The sequence below is a fragment of the Podarcis melisellensis genome (genome assembly GCF_964234715.1).
Source record: "Podarcis melisellensis genome assembly, chromosome: 6".
NCBI lineage: Eukaryota > Metazoa > Chordata > Lepidosauria > Squamata > Lacertidae > Podarcis > Podarcis melisellensis.
The window spans coordinates 65278073-65300687 of record NC_138538.1 but is presented as its reverse complement, the minus strand read 5'-3'; the positions used below and the strand labels follow the sequence as shown (position 1 = coordinate 65300687).

The following is a 22615-nucleotide window of genomic DNA, read 5'->3' as shown; positions in this document are numbered from 1 at the left end:
ATTAAAATAAGGGTGACTATGGTGCTCTCCAAGTCTTACCGTATTTTTCGCACCATAGGACGCACTTTTTCCCCTCAAAAAATGAAGGGGAAATGTGTGTGCGTCCTATGGTGCGAATGCAGGCTTTCGCTGAAGCCTGGAGAGTGAGAGGGGTCGGTGCGCACCGACCCCTCACGCTCTCCAGGCTTCGCGGACCTCTTCGCAAGGAGCGGGAGCACTCCGGCTCCTTGCGGGGAGTTGCCAGCATGCCGAAGCCTGCGCGCGCTGAGCTCAGCGCGCCCAGGCTTCGCGGACCTCTCCACAAGGAGCCGGAGCGCTCCGGCTCCTTGCGGGGAGTTGCCAGCATGCCGAAGCCTGCGCGCGCTGAGCTCAGCGCGCCCAGGCTTCGCGGACCTCTCCGCAAGGAGCCGGAGCGCTCCGGCTCCTTGCGGGGAGTTGCCAGCATGCCGAAGCCTGCGCGCGCTGAGCTCAGCGCGCCCAGGCTTCGCGGACCTCTCCGCAAGGAGCCGGAGCGCTCCGGCTCCTTGCGGGGAGTTGCCAGCATGCCGAAGCCTGCGCGCGCTGAGCTCAGCGCGCCCAGGCTTCGCGGACCTCTCCGCAAGGAGCCGGAGCGCTCCGGCTCCTTGCGGGGAGTTGCCAGCATGCCGAAGCCTGCGCGCGCTGAGCTCAGCGCGCCCAGGCTTCGCGGACCTCTCCACAAGCAGCGGGAGTGCTCCCACGGCTTGCAGAGAGCTGCCTGTTTGCGGGCTGGGGTCGGGGGGAGCTCGAGCTTCCCCCGCCCCAGCCCCGCGCCTGGGGGGGGGGAAATAATTTTTTCCCCTTTATTCCCCCCCCCAAAAATGGATGCGCCCTATGGTCCGGTGCGCCCTATGGTGCGAAAAATACGGTAATTTGTATAGTTTTCAATATGATAATTGTATCTGTTCAGTTGTGTTTGTATTTTTCAAGAACTCCAGCTGACACTTTGAAGTGGAATGCATAGGGATGTATTCAACAAAGTGCTCAGTCAATGCAAGCTTCCCTCTATCCCACCCCCTCCCCATTTGCTGTTTGGGTAGGGGGTTTCTCTTGACAGCCAGGAGCAGAACTGGGGAGGACACAGGGGGCATGCAGCCCAAGGAGATAGCAGGCCTCATTGCATTGGGTTCCTCTAGTACAAAGATTAAGTTGAATATTGCCCATAGTTTCCCCCTAATGTTGTGACCGTAGATGTTTTTCTTTTGAAGGTAGACATAAAAACCTGGTACTACCAATGATTCTAATTTTGAACAGGAAAGCTGTGAAAGAAATATAACTCTGTATAAACCACAAAAGCAAGGGCAATTAGCGTATCATGCTCTCACCATTCTCATGCAAGCTCTCTTTCTAATTGCTTATAAAAAAACTTGATGATTGTTCCTTAATGTGACTAATAGATAACATGCTATTGAAAATAGCATAAAGTCAGAGCACTTTCTCCTCCAACAGCTGAAGCACTGCGTCCATGAAAGAATAGTTCTGTCTACACTTACTGCTAGGCTTGATTTACTAGTAATTCTATTATTTCTATTATTCTAAAGCACGTACAAAAACAAAGAAGGTACATAAGGTAAAAAGACACAGGCCTTGTCCTCAGGCTTACACTTGAGGGAAGGAAAGAGAAAGAGGGAGAGAAATTAAAAATTAAGTGTGAAGAAAGAGCTTTAGCTGACCTTGTTTTAAAAAAAGGTATATAGTAAACTGTACAATTTCAATAGCAGCATAGATATGATTCTGTCTTTGCAGCTATGTTGATGATGAGGATGGCAGAAGAACTTTTGGCATGCTAATTACAAAATAAATTATAAGCTTCAGTAATATATTTTTATTTTGGCCATAAACCAGCCCTTTTCTTTTACAAACGATAAATACCTTATAGTACTGCCCTTTTTAAACTGCCGCATGAAATTTGAGTTGCCTTTTATCGTAACCAGACACTGAGAGCTAGTCATACATGTTGCGGTGAGATGAAATACAACCACTCAGACGTTGTAGCTGGTTTCATAGAATTACAGAATTGTAGAACTGGAAGGGACCCCGAGTGGTCAATAGTGGTGATTTGTGTGCCTCATAACTAAATTCACAAAACAAATGCAATGTTTGCAGAAAACTTGTATGGATCTGTTTTGAACAGAGGTTTTAAGCATTAGCAAATAAATGTCCATTATTCTAACTTTCACTTTTGCATACACCTTTCAAATTTAGGTATGAAGGTTCATGAGAGCAGGCAATGAGGTCAGTCCTTGCCAATCTATTTTTCAGGCAGCCAAGGCTTCCCTCCATTATTAAGTTGGAAAAGAATAAAATACAGAATGGCTTCTCTCTGAACCTAGCCTTCTCAGTCATCACCTCTCTGTTTTATAGCTTCCTTTCTCTATCATTCAACTCATCCATTACTTTTAGTCTGCTGTTTACAGATCTGTATTTAGTATCCCATTGCTATGTGTTTTTGTTACAATGAGAGCAAATCTGATCATAGGTTCATGGGCATTTGACTTCAAAACAGTGCAAAGCTGCTTGAATTTAGTGGCTAGTAGTTCTAGAAATAGCTGGAGGTCTGCATCAGGCAGAGATTTTATTATGCTTCTGAGCTCAGTAATTGTGTCATTTGAAGGATACAAAAAATATGTGTTAAATACCTAACAACCACCTCTAATTCTACAGATAACTTTGGATTAAAACAAAAGGATTTTTCAAAAGCAGAAGATCCTGTAGAAATGGGCACATCAACAAGCAACCAACCAACCAACCAACCAACACCAGCATAGCCCACTGACTGCTTCTCATTCTCTGTTACCCTTTCTCTGTTATTCCCCTGGCTCTCTGCCCTATCACTGTTTGATTCCTGCTATTCTTCTTCAAGATCCCTAACCTCTGTTTTAGACCTAATTCAGACACTGAGTCATATGGAGTAACAGCTTTGCCACAGAAACCATGACATAAAGGTAGTTCAAGTTGCTCCTTCATAGCTGCGTACATACTATACCTTTAAAGCACATTTCCACCCTCGAAAGAATTATGAGGACTGTGGTTTGCTAAGTTTCAAGAAATTATAACTCTGTGAGAGGTAAACTACAGTACCCAGAATTATTTGAAGGGGGGAAGTGCTTCAACTGTGCTTTAAATGTGTAATGTGTACAGAGCCTACATCACACCAGTAACTCTGTATGTTATCATGCTGGATTGCCTGGGTCATGTGTGTGCACCTCATGCCATGTGTCAGTAGCTCTCTTGCAGAGGGAGGTGATGATGTGGGAACTATCTATGTGTCTATGCACAGGATCAGAACATCAATTCATTACTGCAGCAATGAAGTGCAGGAGACAACCATATAGGAAGGGCACTAAGTGATGTTAAGAATGCTGTAAAGATATCACCTCAAACACCACTAGAAAAAACTTAATTTGGTATGTACTCTCTCATTCTAAATTTCAAGCACAGATCTCATTCCACATGATGCTTTATTTGCTAACCACCTCTCAAATGGAAAATGTCATTATTGAACAGCAGATATTCCACCACAGCACCCCATTTTATAATGCCCTAAGAGCATTATAAAGCAGTATAGAAATGAAATAAATAATAATAATAAGAGCAAAAACAAAAATGCAAATGCAAATGCAGGAAACCCACAAAACTATGATGCCTAAGTAAAATTAAAAGCAGAATTTCTCCAAGGCAAACTATAGTTCTTTGCATATAGAATTCTCCTTTTTTGTCTTGTCAGTTCCCATGGTAACTTAAGATGAACAGATTGTTTATGCACTTTAATAGATCTTTTACCATATTTTAGTATTCCAGGACAGGGTCTGTTTTGTTTTTGTTTTTTTAAAGTGCCTTATAATATATTTATAAAGGTATTTTGTCTTGGCTGTCATTAATAAGTGTCCCCTGAGGTTTTTATTTTCTAGTCAAAATGTGGTCTGCATTCTGGTTAGATAATGGCTGTTGTGAAAATAAACAATGAGGTTGTGAAAACTAGAGAGCTATACTGTATACTATATAGAGAGTACATGGCAGGGGTTAGAAGTTGCTTATGATGGCTATAATCTAAGATACCGCCATTAAGTACATGTACACAGAGAAACTTCCTGAAAGAATTCTCCATGCTGCTCCACAAGCTTCTCTTGAAACTTGGAATGGGCTTCAATGCACACTAATGCGCTATGTTCTGGGAGGAAATGTGCTCCCGTTTACACAAGAAAGTACTTGTATGTGCTAAGCGCCTTTTAGCTGCAAAAAGGTCTGCAAAAAGCTTGCAGAACACCCAAGAATATCTGTACATGGCCCTGCACTCAGCGTACTTTATTTCTTTTCTGATCACTGAGATCAAAGCTGCTTCTTCTCCTCCTTCTCCTTCTCCTTCTTCTTTTTCTACCACAGTTAGATTACTGAACGGGCTGACAAGACCCTAACCTAGGGCCCACTGTTTTCATAATGCAGCACTAGTCTGGATGATGTTCCCAACTCTGAATATTTTTTTTAAAATAGAAATATGGATAATGTATCTGCTTTGATTTTTTTTTAAAAAAAAGTTCTTCCAAGACCTCCAGCAATTTTCAAATGGTATGAGGAAAAACAAAGTTTGAGAACTGCTGCTTTAGGAAAAGGATGCAATCTAGGCTGCATGGTTGCACCAAGCTGACTGCTCAGCTGGAATCCTTCAGCTGACTCTTCACAGACACCAGGCCCTTTAAAGCCAGTTTAGCCAAGTTAGTTTGTAGGTATGAGGACTGATGGGAATAATGCTATGTGGCTGTATTCAACATCTAGTTTGGTCCTAGGGATGCAATCCTAGGTAGGATTACTAAGAACTAGCAGTAAGTCCCATTTAACTCACTGAGACATGTTTCCACCAACACAGGATCAGGATCAGGCTGCAAGTGTCCAATTTCTTATTCCTATGCTAGGTCAGCATAGGGGTCATTCCAAGTATTCAGATATTTGGATTTCAACTTTCAAAACATCTTATGCACCGCTTGCCAATCTTGTTACCTCCAGGGCAGAAACAGGAACTGAATTATCTTCTGAACTACCTTCTTTGCAAAGATCTTCAGCCCAAGTAGTCTCTGATGTGTTTGCCTGGTCAATGTTTCCATTTGCTGAGTAAAGCAACTTAGGCCTGCCAACCCCAATCAGGTATTAGCTAGATGTTTTAGACTACAATTCCCATCATAACTGAGTGTTGGCCATGTTGCCTGGGGCTTATTTATTTACTTATTTCATAAAAATTATTACCACTTGATTATATACCGCTTTGAACTGTATTGCAAAACATCTAGCGGATAGGAAATTGGATAAGGCTCTTGAAACATTTTTATGAATGTTTAAAATTTAAGGCTAATATTCTTCTAACTTAACAGCTGGCTACTGATCATTAAAGTCCAGCAACCAAGAGAAGCATCTTCAGTCCTTAAGAAAAAATAACACATCGCAAGTACATGGGTACTATTTCTTGTTGTTTCTTCTTCCTCTTCCTCTTCTTCTTCCTTTCCTCCTCCTCCTTCTTCTTCCTCTTCTTCTTCTTCCTTTCCTCCTCCTTCATGTCTTATCTTACTCTGTGCAGTAATGTCAATCTTCTACCCAGAACAGCTCCTAAATTCTTGCCCTTCACACCACACATTTTGACAGCACCAAATGACTGACAAGTGACAACAAATAATGTCTGCCTAGCAAGCCAAACAAAAATGTGTTGACCTTTTTCCTTAAGAGGCTGCTTCAAAAGCTGCACATTTTCTGGATGCATTTTAAATTTCAAAACCTCTAAAGGAGCAAGATGATGGCCATTACATAAGAAAATGAGCTAAACCTGTTAGTAACTAGAAGTAGTACTGTACCATACAGTTTAAGAATCGCTGCTTTGCTATTGCTGATATTTTAGAAGCATCACGTGCTTAACATATGGATGCCTTTTGCTTCCGTTGGCTGTCAAAGTGTTCTGATAATATCTGCTAGCTTTCAGCTCCTTTGGTGCACATGGTTGCTTGGAAACCTAACCCTCTTGGCCCGATCTCTCTGACAGGTGCTTTATCTACTCTCAGCTACATATGACACACTGATACCTAGATACGCATCTTCTCCTTATTTGATATTCATAGCAGAAAAGTGCTTGGGACAATTCACAGTTTGAAGATGGCCCTGAGTAATGAGAAAATCAGCGGAGCATTCAGTTTCTGTTATAGTCACAATATTCTCAGGCAGCGACAGCAAACTTTGAAGATAGGGCACTTTTATTTGCTGTTAGTGTGGGAAAGGGTTTTAGTATTGCTCAGATAAAGGCTGCAAGTAGGTTTCATTCAGACAGAGGCTGTAAATAGGTGTTTTCTAATTATAATAGTGTGATGCTAACCTACCACCTGTCATTCTCCTGCAAAGTCCATGTGTTCAAGCTACATCAGGTGTTATACGTACATACTGATTTGCAGAGCACCTTTATTTAAAGAGGGGCCCAAATTGGGCCACCGTCTGTCCACATGTGGAGGAGCTCTGCACATATACATTGGCATGCAAGTATAATTCCTTCTGGCACATGTACATCAAAGGAGCATGAGAGCGGCATGCAGTGGCGAAGCAGGACTTGCCCCTGCAGTCATTATCACACCCCTCTTTCACTGGGTAGAAGGGATTGTATGACAATGTTTCATGGCATCACACTCTAAACCCAACATTCTGGATGAGGGAGTTCTTCCTCTTTGCATGGGCAAAATGCAAGTCAAACTATTTGCATGTATGGAAGCATGCAAGAAAAATGTATACTCAAAATACATGCATTAGGAATCTAAAACAACGAAAGTGGTTGCTCTCTTGGCTATTCTAGCTAAGTTCAAGAATTGTTTAATCCGCTTCTTAAAATTGCAGCAAATACTTCTGATTGCTCATGCCTGTGCTTCTCCATGTAGACAGTGAGATCTCATTACTGCCAACCGTAATTTGCTGCTCTGTGCAGGGCCGACAGTCAAAGAAAACTATCTGCCTCTGGTTCATTTCATCTAGTAAAAGATAAGATCTTGTAACTGACAAAATTAGTCAAAGCCTCATGACTTCCTACTCTGCCAATTTCTATTTGAAAAGTAAGTCTCTCTTGGACTAACACCACCAGTGGGGACTGCAATTATTGTTTGACTGCTAACCCCTTAACAACACCCACCATGAGCTCTCACCATGGCACCCTTTTGAAATAGTGCAGTCAAAGCCCTTAACAAAAATGGCTATAAGAATTATTACTGTGATAAGGAGACATTTGTCCATGTATTTTAAAACTTCAATAGAACACAATAGTTGTGGCCCAAATAACATGTGACACTGATATTTTTTAATTTTTCTTTTACAGAAAGCATATGCTGAGGAAAACTGCCTCAGGAGACGCATGCTAAGTAGGGGAACTGTTTTATTAACAATTTTCCCTCTGGATCTTTTCTGCTAAAACTCACTCCCTTCCCCAGCTGCTTCTTAAACCGTATGAACCAAGGATAGGGAGCCTGTGATCCTTTAGATTTTATCCATAGCTGTCAAGTGTCCCTTATTTGAAGGGACAGTCCCTTATTCCAGCGCCATGTCCTGCTGCTGTCCCTTATTGATGGATGTCCCTTAAATGATGTCCCTTAAATTTCAAAGGAAGCAGCCGGCCAGGGAGGAGGGAGGCTCCAACTGTGTTGCTTGGCTGTGTTGCTCACCCAGTAAGAAGTCTAAGAACGACTGGGGGGTGGAGCTTGCATGCCTTGTGTGTGGCTAGTTAATGCAAGCTGAGGGGGGTTTTGAATGCTGGACGCCATTTTGTTGCACGTGCTGCTGCAAACTTTGCAGTGCAAAGCCAGGTCGGGGAGCCATCTTAAGTTGAGGCTGCATAGGCCTTGTGGTGCATGTGATTCAGATTGTATTCAGTTGAACCTCTGGTTACAAAGTTGGGTGGACAGTGTTCTCGAAGCTACCAGGCTGCTGGTCCCTTATTTTCAAATCTGTAAGTTGACAGCTATGATTTTATCAGACTCTACATCGCCAATAGTGAGGAATGATGGGCGTGGGATTCCACTAGCATCTGGAAGGCTGCAGTTTCCCTATGCCTGATATAAGGAAACATGGGGGACAAAGCAGCTAAGAGTGAATGAAGTTCTCTGATTCGTGAAAGAGCAAGTCTGGGTCCATATACTAAAGATATACCTCATAGAGTGACCTGTATCATTCACTATACCTCAAATATGCTTCACACAGCAAAATAAACAGAATCTCTTCATACCCTAAGGATAATGAAGTCAGTGTTGGACTGGGAGAGCAGGGTTCGAATCCCCACTCAGCCATGAAGCTCACTGAGTGTCCTTGGGCCAGCCACCATCTCTTAGCCCTACCCACCTGACAGGGTGGTTGTGAGGATGAAATGGGAAGGAGAACTGTGTGCACCACTTTGAGATCCTTGGAAGATAAAGGTGGTATAAAAATGTAACACATAAAATGAATAAATAAATAAATAAATAAAACAATGATAGACTTGTAAGCTTCAGAATTGTACACCCGCTTCTAAGAGATGTGCCCCAAATATATTTACATCTTCGCCACTGATGAGTAGAAGTTTTTTCTAATGGAAGGTAAGGCAAGGCTCAGGGTATAAAGCTGAATACTAATAAAGACTTTGACCACAAAAGCTAGGTTTTGCCCTGTTTAGTAAAGTTCTTTCTTCTGTGAAGCTGGTAACTGAGCATAGCTCTAGTAATTTCATGTTCTCGATCACTTCCAGTGTTTGAAACTAAAGTTACTGTCTGCAGCTTTAGCAACATGTTTTGATTTTATGTGAAGTCACTGGCGGACGACTAGAAAAATTCTACACTGCCTTCTGGTTCTCATTTTCTTTTCCAGATAATTTCATCAGGTTGCATCCAGATTTGACGTTCTGAAAACAAAGGTCTTCCTTCCTCAAACAGAAGGGCTAAAGATCCAGTGGAACATCCTGCTGGATGGAGAGTGAGAAGAGGCTGCAACTTCTACCAGTTTCCCCTTCTTCCTGAAGCCCTCATTTTCTTCCCAAAGGAACTCACACTTGCCACCTCCCACTCTGTTCCAGTGTGGGCCTTTTCTGGGGTCACAGTGAGCTGTAGGAGGAAAGGCAAAAACAGACCCTCCTGCCTTCCACAAGTGTCCTATGAGCAGAGTCCTACTTATGAAAGCTCTGGAGCCAACCATATGTTACAAATTCTTACTCCACTTTTCATTAGGTCCGCCATACGTCTGGGAATCGCTCAGAAAAATGGCGTCTGGGCGAATTTTGGCTGAATCAGCAAAATGTTCGGGAAAACTCAGACGTATGGCAAATTGGGCTATTTTTATTTTTTATTTTTTAAAAAATGAAAGAAAAGTCCCCCAAAAGCTAGACAACTCTGACAAAAAATAAAACAACCTCTGACACACACCCCCCCCCCAAAGAAACCTCAATCACCAGTTTTTCACTTTTGGGAATATTGCAACCCTACTTTTCACTCTTTTACCTAATGCATTCAGCAATTCCTTAGAAAGGCATGGGTTCCTTGGATAACCAGTATTTTCACATAGCTGAAGGCAGTTTGAAAAACAGATCACTGTTTATGGTGTAACATTCTTAAGTAGATCCCTTGCACATCTAAATCCCTTATACATCTAAACACACAGTTGCACACCCTTCTGTTAACAAAGTACCTTGGCAAACTCCAGGAAAACAGCAGAAAAAGAAAAGCAATAATGGGGCCGTTTTTCAAGGGGTTTGCACAGCCCCAGTATTTTTTCCTGTTCTTCTACAATTTCTCCCCAAGCCTACTGATACCTCCCTTTTGTGTTTGGATCATATAATGTTGGCTACATAAGCGACAGCATCCTCCTGGTGAATGTGGGAAATAGAGGAATGATGCTATAGACTGAAATAATGCAATCCTGGGCATGTCTACCCAGAAGTAAGTGCCACTGAGTTTAGTGGAGCTCATTCCCAGGTACGTGTGTATAGGACTGTACCCTCAATGCAATTGCTGTGTGGAAGAATTGAAAGTGAACCTTGTGTTCTGAAAATTCACTGGCCTATAAAAAGTGACAGTATTTCCCCTCAGAAACCAGAACAAATTGCGCAACATGAAAGGGGAAATTTGTTTGGAACTGAGGGGAGTCTGTAAAAGAAAAGAATACAAAGAACATAGGAACACAGTACTGAGAAGCATTGGGTTTGTTCAGAATAATAACAATATGCTTGTGATGAAGAATGACATACATTCTGAAATGTGGTGGAAGTGCTTTGAATGCTGCAACTATTATGTTGTACACATAAAACAACATTAAAAGGGGTTTACGCAACTATTTCCATCATTTGTAGAATATGTCTGCCTTCACCCCTATATTTAAGAAAGATCACAATTTTTTTAAAAAAATCTGTAACAGTATGTTGAACAATGAAATAATTTAAGTAGTCACATGAATAATTTAACCCTTTATATCACAGAAGTCTATCCTTTAGTGTACAAGGAGGCTAAGGCTGTGTACACATTACCTGCTTAAAACACAGCCGGCCCATTCTTCTTCTCGATTTGGATTGATGCTAGTTTGGGAGAAAATGCATCAAAATGCTGTATTTTGTAAGAAACTAAAGGACAACAGAGGTGGATTGTGGTTAATGTCCTGTGTGCACTTTGCACCCTGAGCCCGGCTTCGGCTGGGGAGGGTGGGATATAAATAAAAATTTATTATTATTATTATTATTAGGAAACCAGTGGTGTGAGCACACTGGATGCAGAGTAAATGGGGGTGTGAACACAACCTAAGAGAAAAACGGAAGCTAAAGTAAGTGACCTAAAAGATGATATGAATGAGAGAAAGCTTTTAACTGATAAAATCCATTACCTGGTCTTCAAAGTCAAATTCATTATCAGCAATATCTCCAAGGTCCACAGTGAGATTAAGGTCAACTTCACCTGGACCTAAAATAGGAAAGAGAAAGGGATCTTCTGAAAAAGGATTGATAGGTTTCCCTGTATGTACTGTTGTATGTATGTATGTCATGATTTACACCCCCACTCCACTCCACATATACTAGTGATGCTCTGCTCTGTCAGTGGAGACTGGTGATGAACAAAATATTTACCACCCTACCCGCAATCCCTATCAACCCAGGGCTTAGTACTGCACCATCCTAAGTAAACATGCATTGGGTTGTATAACGTATTTTATAACTAACGTGCTTCACATTTTAACATAAATGAAAGTTTTGAAGGTAATTTTCTTTCTTACTTTTCTACTGTTCAAACTTAGTTCCAATTGCAGTGAAGCACAGAAAGGCTTTTTTTTTAAAAAAAGTATTCTCATTAATTGCCATGGGGAACTGCTAGTGTTCTCAGCTTTACTCTACAGAAGTAGAGACTGTACAAGTCAAAGTATGCATAGTTTCAGGGGGTCAGGAGGGAGATTCTGGTCAATTTAGACAGTGAACATGTTTTCGGTGTCCTTAGGCATCTTTCTCAGACTATGTGGTTTTCTTTAAATCAAGCTGCTTCATATTTATCAAAATAATCAGTTCCTTAAAAGGGCATAAAAGGAGACCATTTCAGATAGGATAACACTAAGATTTGTGCTGAAAATTAGAATCATTATTTCTTGTTCCTGCTGTGTGGAACCTTCTAGCCTCCTTTATCCAGCCAACCAGCTCTCATGCTTTGCTGCATGTCCTGCTTGGAGCTCTAACACTCCTTCATAAACCTCGTTCTGCACTCTCCTGCTTTCTCAGCTGCAGAACGTTTGTCACCAAGGATACGTCTTCATGAACAGATGCTTCAGTTGAACAACTCCTTACCATGCTTTAATGTTGCTTCTCTTGTTATTATCAGACGAGTTCAAATGTGAAAGGGGGAAGAATAGGGAAAGTACCCCTGCTCCTCAACATTTTGCTCCTGGAAGGACCTGCTTTGCAGCGAGGCCAAGATATGTCGCTGCCTGAAAAAGGGACCAAATGGATCCACCTCCCCTGCTAGGGCTAACACTTCTAAGACATCTTGCAGCACCATTCAGACACTAATGTCTGCTGTCATCTGTCACCCTCATCACCCTTTACTATCTAAAACAGATCGCTCCCACGACTTGGGAGAAGAAGCGACGAAAGAGGACTGGACTAAATTTAAGGATTATTTACAAAAACATTATAAGTTGTATGAATGTTAAAATGTTAAATTGTACGACTTGGAAGTTTTTGCTTCAGCGATTAGATTTTTGAAATTGAAATTAAGCTAAAAGTAAGAAAAGGAAGAAATTTAAGGTATTATTAAAGGTGTCAAAGGTTTAAATAATTGACAAAGAGTATTTTTAATTAAAAATTATTGGAAAAGTATGAATTAAGAAATAAGGTGATAATTTGCTGATATTTTAAAGAGTAAAGAATGCAAGGTACGGGAGATGTGAGGAAGTCCGATTGGTCATGTAAAAATATTTTTGAAAGTGGAATTTTTTTTTTCAATCTTTAATTGTTTGTTTATTTTTTCTTTTGTAAGCGAAATTTAAATTTCTGTTTGTGTACTTGAAAATCCAATAAAAATATTTATATATATAAAAAAAAACAGATCGCTTTACCATAACTGTATCACTTCACCTTAACTTAAGGTTACCAGATTTTTTTCAAAGAATCCGGGGACACTTTTAAAAAAAAAGAGAGGGGATAAAGTTATTTTAAAAAAGTTACTTAAAAAAGAAGTAATCTCTTCTGTGGTCTCCTCTGTCGTGCAGCCTTCCCCTGGGCCTCAGCCTGCTCTCTTGGAGCACTAGCCAGTGGCGGAGCAGGCAGGGGTGGGGGGCAGCCGTGATGGCACCCTGCCAGGAACGCGCTGCCAGGGGCGGTGTGCTCCCCCTGCACTCCTCTTCCTCTGCCAGTGGCGCTAGCCGCCATGGAGTAGGCTCGGGTTGGGCCTTGGCTCGGCCACGTGTCCTCCCGGTGCTCTCCTACTGCTCCTCCTCAGCAGTGGCAGTGGTGCAGCAAGGTTGGGGCTCCCTTTTCCTCCTTCCTCTGTCTCTCTCTTCCTTCTCCTTCTCCTCTCCAACTTCTCCCTGCATTGGCTCCAGTGTTTTCCTGGCCCCGGAGCACTGCTAGGCAGTCAGTTGGGTGGCCAGGCGCGGCGGGGCGGGGGACAGCAGTTCCCCCAGTTGATGCTCCGGGCATCCCTGGTTCCCCCTCAGCAGAGGCAGCGGCAGTCTCAGCAGCCCGGAGCCAGCCTGGTAGCACAGTTGGCTCTGGATGGCTTCAGGAGCTGCTTGCTGCCGTTTTGCCATTTTGCCTCGCCGGAAGTCCCGGTATGTCTTGTGCCATTGAACCAATCATGCAACATTCATTCCCTACTAATAATCTACGACACTTAAAATATAAATGAAATGAAATCCGGGGACAGATTTGCAAATCCGGGGACTGTCCCCGGGAAACAGGGACGTCTGGTAACAATACCTTAACTGCACAATCTGCTTCCCAAACTGTCTTTATCTACCATGGATAGTAAAGGTGGATTCCAGTCCACAAACCAAAACAGAAACCAATCCTCAAATATACTGACACACTCACTGGCCCTATCTCCTTCAGCTATGCCTGCTGAAATTCCCTCTCCTACACAACAATAAATGTGCAAGAGTCCTGTCCTCTTTCTCACATAGTCAATCTGTTTCTATGTAGTGGCAAGGATTCGTCTTCCAGGCTGATATCCAGCTGCTACAACCTCTGACTCTGCTCCCCTTCAAATGCAGTGGCAACAAATGGAGTTATAACGGGGCAGGTGTACCTTAAGGAGCCTCCCAATAGTCTACAATCCTCTCCTTAGGCTGCTGCTCTGAGAAAATGGTAGCAACAGCTCCTGGTTTCTAATATATAATTACTCTCCACCTAGACAGCTTAACTTTTTACCGGCTACTAATATTTTGTTGCAAATATTCTCCAGGTTGTTTTGAACCTCCCCCTCCTGTCCCTAGTACTTTGGAGTCCCAAGCCAGAAGCCCACCAGGGAGGTGGAGTTGCAGTGGGGGAAATGGGCAGGGATAGGAAAAAGTAACCATACCACCTTTTTGGTAATCCTTTGCTGTAAGTGCTTATTCTCCTTTTATTAATGTTGGACACCATATGTCTGGGAACTCATGATCACTGACATGTGTATTTCTGCCTGACACAAAGCCAATTTATTTTGCCCTACACAGTTAGCACTACTTCTGTTTGTAACTTATACTCTGCTTTTGATGGCAATTCTTTAAGGAATGTTTTCAATTATATCTTATCTGTTCATTTTTTGATTTGAAAAACGACTGTAAATAACCTCCAAGAGAGATACTGCTCATCTATATGCCCTTTTTGTTTATGGACAAATATATAATGAGATACATATAAACAGCTTTAAGGTTTAAAGTCTTGTGTTGACACACAGAATGCTAGAAAAGTGGTTTGAAATTATGAAGACAGCAAGAGCTGTCTTGTTAAGACAACAATTTATTATAGATTGATTGGCATCAGAATGATAAAAGTGTTTCATTCTTATCTTCAGGTATTTCTAATTCATTAAAAAAAAATTTTAAACTGCAGAATTTCATGGCAAGTTGTTGCCCTTAGCAACAGCCTTATTATATGTTAGGAAGCCACAATGAATAAGAATATATTGTCGTCTTTGAAGACTGCAAGTAGTTTTTTCCTTTAAAAAACCATTTCTTCCTACCAATTACAGTATTGGAATTTAACATGCAAAGGCTTGGATATGCAACAAAAACATTCTGTTGAAAGTCTGCAGGTTGGAATAGATACACTGCAGGAAGAAATTATATTAGTAGTGGAGGTAACTGAGTTAAAATATTGCTTTATTAAAATCTTTGATGTAAGCAAAGGGCTCTTTGGCTTTTAATTCTTTTGTTCAGCTTTTTATAGGTTTCCCTCACCTTAATAGGAAAGGAAGAATCATGATTAAGGATTTCTCTTTAAAATCTTATATCTGTTTGACAGAAGAAATAGTTTGAATAAAATAGAGGTAGAGGTTAAAATGATAGTTTGACTAATTTTGACAAATGGGATCCTCTTCAAGGAGGGTCCTGCTTGCGCACAGGACCTTGGGGCCCCCACAGCATTCGGAGGCTGGGCATAGCCCGGTTGTTTCTGGGGCAGTCCCACGATTGTGCCAGTTGCAACACCCAAGCAGATTGATTTGCAGGGTTGGGGGAGGAGGAGGATTTATAAACGGCAGTGCAACGCATCGGAGCCACTTGCTTCACGCTGCCAAACACCCGCCCTCTTGGGTTTTCTGTGCTTTGGCCTTGTGCTTGGGATTTCGGTTGGTCACCTGTTTTGTGGCAGGGGCCTGGTAGGAATTTTGTCCACGTGGCAGATTGGCACTGGCCATTTGGTTTCCGCCTACCTCCCAGCAATCGTTGGGCGGGTGGGCGGTCAGGTATTGACTTAGTTGTGGATGGGGGAGGGGAGGTGCGGCCATCACCTGCCCCTCCATGAAAAGGGTATTCCGTTAAAGGAATCTGGGGGTCCTGGATCTCGTCTGAAGTCCGCTTGAAGGGCTAGGGCCATGCCAGGACCACAGGAACCCCGGGGTGAGCTACAGTCAATTTGCATCGATGTAGCTCCCTCGTTTGGTTTACCCTTCCAGACCTCCTGTGTGGTGGGCAGGAGTCAGTTATAGTTTATCAATGCCTAAGGACAATACTGCTCACATTGTTTAATCAATGTGGCCTAAATTTTGCCCATCAACCTTAAACTAAAATATGAGTCTGTGTGAATTTATTTCTAAAGGGTTACCTGAAGTCCTTGAAGCGCAAGACCTGCTTAGTATTTTTATCTTTTTTTGCATTTCCCAGGTTTACAAAACTCTAAACAAATCACACAGTGCACATGGACACACATACAACATTATAGTATGCTAATAAATACCAGTGGGTTTTTGTGTTTTTAGTATGAGAAAGGCCTGCTACCAGGAAAAAATACTGTGGGCTGCTTTTCACACTGCTAAATCTTACACACAAATCATATTCAGGAGAGAAATGGGTCAATTCATCTTTATACACTGTAATATGTGATGATCACTTAACACATTATGATCCAAATGTGGTTTTAAAAATCCTTTATGGTAGCACTTTTCAAGTATGAATTTGGGAATATGTGAACCATCCCTGTCTCATACATTATATATTGTATATCAACAGAACATTAATAGTGCTCAAAAATGTCACATATTAGTGCATACATAATAGACATGGAACCCCCTAAAAATGACATTTAACTTTTTTATTAATATACTTTTTTCCTGAAGCATTAATATATTTTGATCTTGAAAATATATTACATTGTGAAAGCAAGGCTGGGCCTACAGTATTTGGGGGTTAATAATCAACTCACCTTCAACAGGTTCTTTAGGAGGAAACAGTTTGTTGTCAACTGCCATGCTTATGTCTTTGAATACTTCTTCCTCATCTCTCTCAGCATCAAACTAGTAATAAAACAGAAGGTAATCAGACATTCCAAAACAGGTTTGGTTATTTATCTGAATGTTATGGTATTATACAAAGTCTTTTAGAGCCAAGTGGAATATTCCTATAAATACCAAACGTCATTGAAGCATGGAACCACAGTAGAATCTGCATTGGCTTTCTTTATTTCCTACAACAAAACACATCAATCACACTTCTGTTTTACTGTAGTGAACCAACTGAGTAGGCTTGTGCAGAGACACCGCTACAGAAAATCATTCAGGCGCATAGTGCCCCATGATTCCAAATAGAGGGGAAAGAACGTTACAAGAACAAACGACAATTATCCACTGACATCAGAGGCACTGCAGCAGTTACTATCGTCGTCCTTATATTATTACCTGCACACCTGTTTTGCTTTCTTGCATTGCTGAAGTACCAAGACATAACGGTGCAATCCCATGCCAGTTTACAGTTTACAGAAGTACAATAAATGTAAGCCTTAGCCATTTAAAAAATAGATATGAAATATATATGAGAGTAGACGATTAAAAGAATAAGTTGAGGCGAATTGAAGTATGCAGGAAAGGATGAAAATAAATGTAAGGAACTACAAAAAGAGCGGGGAGGGAGTCAAAACTGAAAATGTTAAAACTTGGTTAAATAATTGTTGTAATGTATATAAATGAAAACTATAAAAAAAGACTAAATGCTGCTGAAATGAAGAAATTTGGGAAGGGAGATGGGGGGAGCCATACATGAATTTTTATGTGAAAAACTAAGAACTCACATTTGGTAACAAAAACAAATTCCTGGCGGAGGATGTATTCAGAAGTCCTCTTTACCTTTATTTAAGAGAATGTCTCCCCCCACTGAGTCCCTATGCAAACACTTGTCCCCCAGCTGATGGATCTGGGGGCTCTAGTAAGCAAACAAACAGATCCCACAAGCTTGAAGTTCATCCATCCATATAACACATGAATCTTACAGAAAAAAATAAACTAAGATGAAAAAATAAAATATTAACCAACACAAATAGTCAATGTCATACTTTCAGGTAACTAGTCTCTGGAAAAGCCTCAAAAGATCACACCTTTCACATTTTTAACAGTATTCTAAGTAACTAGCGTGGACAGAAGAATCACTGTGAAAAAATCAATGAGCAATTCAGATTCAAACTGATGGGAAATTTGTTTATTCCCACTTTCTATGCAGGGAGCATAGAATGTCAAAGTAATTTTCCAAGGAATTGAACGGGAGGAAGCAGGACATAAATCCACTCCAAGTCAGCCTCCTACTTATTCCCAAGCGGAATTCCGAAGCACACTTAGTTGAGAGTAAGTCTCATTCCACAAAGCAAAATTGCTGAAGATCAGGCTGTTGGTCTTGCATGGCACTATGCGTGTCCTCTGCTGTGTATGCTTTCATTTGACAAAAATAATATTCCTTAGCTTCCTGTGTTTGCCTTGACCACCAACCTTGGAGCAGCTTTAATTTCCAGCTGACTCCATCTGGCAGAACCCCCATACCTGAGGTCGTTCTTCATTTTGGATTAATGTTTCATTTCATGAAGAATGAATCCAAAGGGCAAGCAGCTCATTTATATTTTAGTGGGCCTCTCCTGCTTTTCCTGCTAACACTCCACTGTGCAGTTTGATGCAAACCTTAATCCCAACACTCTGAAGCCTAGCTTTGTTGAAGAGACAGACGAGTGCTCAGTCTAAAGCAATGTCTTGTGCTTTTTTTAAAAAAAAAGCTTTAGTTTTAGTTGCTAGCAGCAGTACTAAGCAAAATTATTTGTTTTAACCCTCCTTTTTGCATATATTAAGGTGTTGCTAGGATATGATCATATTCTGTAACACTTCACAAATGAACAGGAACAATCTTGTGTATTTGCACTCCAATTCTCCCACCATGGAGCCATATTCTCCCACTATGGAGTCACTACTTTCCTGTTATTACAGAGAATAGCCTTCTCTGGCAGCTGCATCATAAACTCAGTCAGTGCCTGTCCTGCGTTACTTTAAAAGAAAATAGGCTAGCGGGCTTTGGCTGGAATGACTTTCAAGTACATTTCTCTTACAACAGCTTACCAAATGTTTAAATCAGGTACAGGGAGTCTGTTGCCCTCCAGATGCCTTTGGACTACAATTCCCATCATTCCTCACCATTGGCCACGCAAGCTGGGGCTGGTGAGACTCACAAGTCCCCCATTCCTGGTTGAAATTAAACCACAGCCATTGCAGCATGTGAAAGGCCACATAAAATATGGGGCCATCTCTTGTTTATCTCAACTGTTTTCAAAATGAACAATAAAACTTGGCCAAGTCACTGAGTAATAAATACATTCTGAATTTTAGAAGCATCAATCCAAAAAGAGTTCCATATTTCCAGCCGAAATCTGTTAATAATTCTTTTAAAGAATTGTGTCTAACTAAGCAACATTCCCCAAAATAATTGGTTTATTTTATAATGCTGGCTAAATAATGTTATTATACTTCTAATACTATTTAGCCCAGAGATTTCCAAACTGTGTGTCACGACATGTTAGTGTGTTGGTTGCAGTGTGTAGATGTGTCATGCGAATATTCACCACGCTCCTCCCAGGGCTAGAAAGGGGTTAGTTTGCTAGTAAAACTGAATTACTGTGTCACAAAATGATGCATGTCTAAAAAGTGTATCAACAACATGGAAAGTTTGGAAAGCTCTGATTTAGCCCTTCATGGAAACACCAAGGATTGAACCGGAGACCTTCTGCCAGCAAAGCTATCATTGAGCTACAGCCCCGTCCTCTTAGCAGTTTATGGTTAACAAAAATAACTGTTTTTAAAAATGGGACATTGTCGCCTGCTCCAGAAATACCATTACAATAAATGTTTCCTGTTTTTGAAAACCTTTATGAACATTTTAAATTGGTTTAACCTTTACGTTCTGATGCCTCTATTTTGATATTTTGAAAGTAACAAAATAACAGAGGAAACCTAAAAATGTTCATTTTCTGGCAGCACATGCTAAGTTAGGTGGCTTGCTCACTCCCTTTCCCTCTCACAGTGCAGGCTAAAGCCTGTGCAATCAAACATGGTTCTCAAATAACTTGCCATCAAAAAGAAGCCACAGACCTGCTTCTCATCGCTATAGTGAAACCAGGATGCCATATATGACCCTCTTTGGGCAGTCCACCTATATGAATGATATGAAGTACCATAAATACAAGTGATCACAGGCAAAAACATTCCTCTTTAACCAGGCCTTTGGCTTATTGACATCTAATGCCCTTTTAAAATGTGCTGTGGAAGGGAGGGTTATTTTTTAAAATGTTTTTATTAAAGATTTTCTTTGGTTACTAAAGTACATACATCAACTCAATTTTCAGACCATAAAGTCCTTTCTATAGATCAGTCATATTTGATGGGAGACTTTAATACTGTATACAGTATAAGGTTGGGGGAGAAGAGTGGGGGGAGAGAGAAGGGGGGGTAGCACACTTTCGTTCTTTCACATAGTGTATATGTGAGGTTTGTGTCAGTGTCGTATAGGTAGGTTTGTCATTGAGTTGCCTTTGACTTTGTTGTGTTATGTATTCTGCATTTTTTATATTGTAATTCTGTGCTGTGAATTGCACTGAGATCTCCAGATATAGGACGGTATGCCAATTTAACAAATAATAAAATAATAAACATAATATTTGGGTTGTAACAGTACATATACCTTCTTTCTAAAAGTTAATTCACAATATAATGGAAGGAGATCATTGGAGAGCTACTGAACTGACTCTTATCAGTTCTTCTTATATGGTAGTTTAATAATTTGCTTGATGGCGTTAGATTATCATGTAACTAAGCTGCATTCGTCCTAACCCCGGTAGCAACAATACTACATTTCTCCAGTCCTATTAACATAGTGGTCACATAATCCAAAACAAATGCTCCAAAAATTCAAATTCCTCACCTATAGTCACTTTATCTAGCCATGCAAAGACTTAACATTGCGTCAATGTAAACTTGCAATCTTTCATGAATCACGATTGGTAAGAGACTAAAATAATGAGCTGTGTCTCAGTTAAAGCTTTGGATCCACAGCCTGGAGGTATAGCACCTGCTTCGCATGCAGAAAGCCTCTGGCTCAATCCTTGCATCTCCAAACAGAGCTGGGAAAGAGTACTGGCTTCAAAAATAAGCAGGAGATGCCTAGGGACCACTGAATAAAACTGGTCCTCTCATATGTCATAGTTAACAACTGCATCCTACCACTTGTTAATTTGAAATAAGTCTCCCTAGGAAGTATCTGAAGGACCACAGCTTAGAGTCCCATGCTATGCAGAGTTAGGCATAGCTGAACACACCAAAATGAAACGAAATCCTCTGCATACTTACATAGAAGATCCACAGAGCAATGGGACATAGGTAAAGGTAAAGGTAAAGGTACCCCTGCCCGTACGGGCCAGTCTTGCCAGACTCTAGGGTTGTGCGCTCATCTCACTCTATAGGCCGGGAGCCAGCGCTGTCTGCAGACACTTCCGGGTCACGTGGCCAGCGTGACAAGCTGCATCTGGCAAGCCAGCGCAGCACACGGAATGCCGTTTACCTTCCCGCTGGTAAGCGGTCCCTATTTATCTACTTGCACCCAGGGGTGCTTCCGAACTGCTAGGTTGGCAGGCGCTGGGACCGAACGACGGGAGCGCACCCCGCTGCGGGGATTCGAACCGCCGACCATGCGATCGGCAAGTCCTAGGTGCTGAGGTTTTACCCACAGTGCCACCCGCGTCCCACGCAATGGGACATACTTTTGACTAAATATGAACAGGGTTGGTCTACACTGCTTTGATTAAGTCTGTTCATTAAACCAATTTTAAAACATGTTCCCGCTTTGTACAAATCAGCAACTGGATGAGTGCTGTGTGTTCCCCCCACCCCACCCCCCAAAATACTCTGAGAAAACTGCCTTGCTTAATTGGAAGTTCTCTTGCTGTGAGGCTAATATGTGAGTAATGAGAAGGTTTGCTTTGCGCTGAGTGGGTGACTAGTTAGTATTATGTGATAAAAAATGAAGGAGGAGGGCCATGCTGTCAATCTGGCTTATGAATGCATTTTAACTGCTTTTAGAATGTAATGACAGTTGTGCTGAGCGTTTTTGACAGAAGAAATCTATTTACTCCTCTCCATTTCTCCTCCCCGAATCAGTTCTTAGACATTTAAGTTCTGTGTTGTCGTTTCTTTTTTTCCAGCGTTGCCAATGATGCACTAGTCAAGTTGTTTTGCTCTGTCCCTCAGGCTGTCATCAGTAACTATAATAGAAGTGGACAGTATATACACAGGTGTCTTGGACAAGGGAATTACAGTGGTGGAGGAAAGTAGCATAGGTATTAAAACTCAGCCTAGTTTCTATCCTTATTTTGAATCCTTTTCAAGACAGCTAATAATAACTAGAGATGTAGGATGGTTTACTAAACGTACTGGAGTCACATAAGAATGCAGTAAGTCATCTTACACTGAGGCAGACCAAGGGTCTAATGGTTCAATCTGGCAGCAGATTGTGGTCTCAGACAATCCTTCTCCCTAATGCTGCTATTTGACATATTTTACTTGAAGATGGAACCTATGTACAGCAAGTCCTCTACTACTGAGCTATATAGCCCCTAAAAGGTACAGTCTGAGTGTAATCTAGTGACCTCTGGAACAGGCCCTGGAGATTCAGCCTTTGGTTTCCCAGTTGTACCCAATATGTGAACCCAGGACCTTGAATAGAGTACTTGCAGCACAAATTAATCAGGCAAAACAGCTTATGCCCCACATACTTTACAGCACAATCTTATACATGTCTATTCAGAAGTAAGCCTCCCTGTTTAATAGGATTTACTCCAAGGTAAGTAAGTATGGTATTTCAGGTTTAAAGATTATCTCTTCCATTACTAACTTGTAGGTCAATCTACCTATTGCTGTCAGATCGCTTTCTCGTGAAGGCAAATGCTTGGAAGGCTACCTAAGATAGTTTGCCTATTCAACTGAAGGTAACTACTTTGGTTATTCCAGAAAGAAACAACTGGTTAGAGCCTCCTTATGAAAAAAAGTATTAATTGTAATTACTCACTTACTCAACAATCACTGAATTTAAGATAGTGGATATAAGAATTGCATCACGGAGAGAAAATGAGGTGTTTTTAAGGGAGGGGTCATAAATT

At 41.3% G+C, this 22615-nt stretch overlaps 1 protein-coding gene across 1 annotated transcript in view; it reads right to left on the bottom strand.

The window, feature by feature from the left end:
• Positions 1-22615, bottom strand: part of AK5 (adenylate kinase 5) — an 84432-nt gene that overhangs the window by 21497 nt on the left and 40320 nt on the right. The window contains exons 7-8 of the mRNA XM_081914664.1: positions 16367-16457; positions 10864-10940 (exon numbers count right to left, since the gene is read on the bottom strand). Of these exons, the coding sequence (XP_081770790.1) occupies positions 10864-10940; positions 16367-16457 (168 nt within the window). The remainder of the gene's footprint in view (positions 1-10863; positions 10941-16366; positions 16458-22615) is intronic.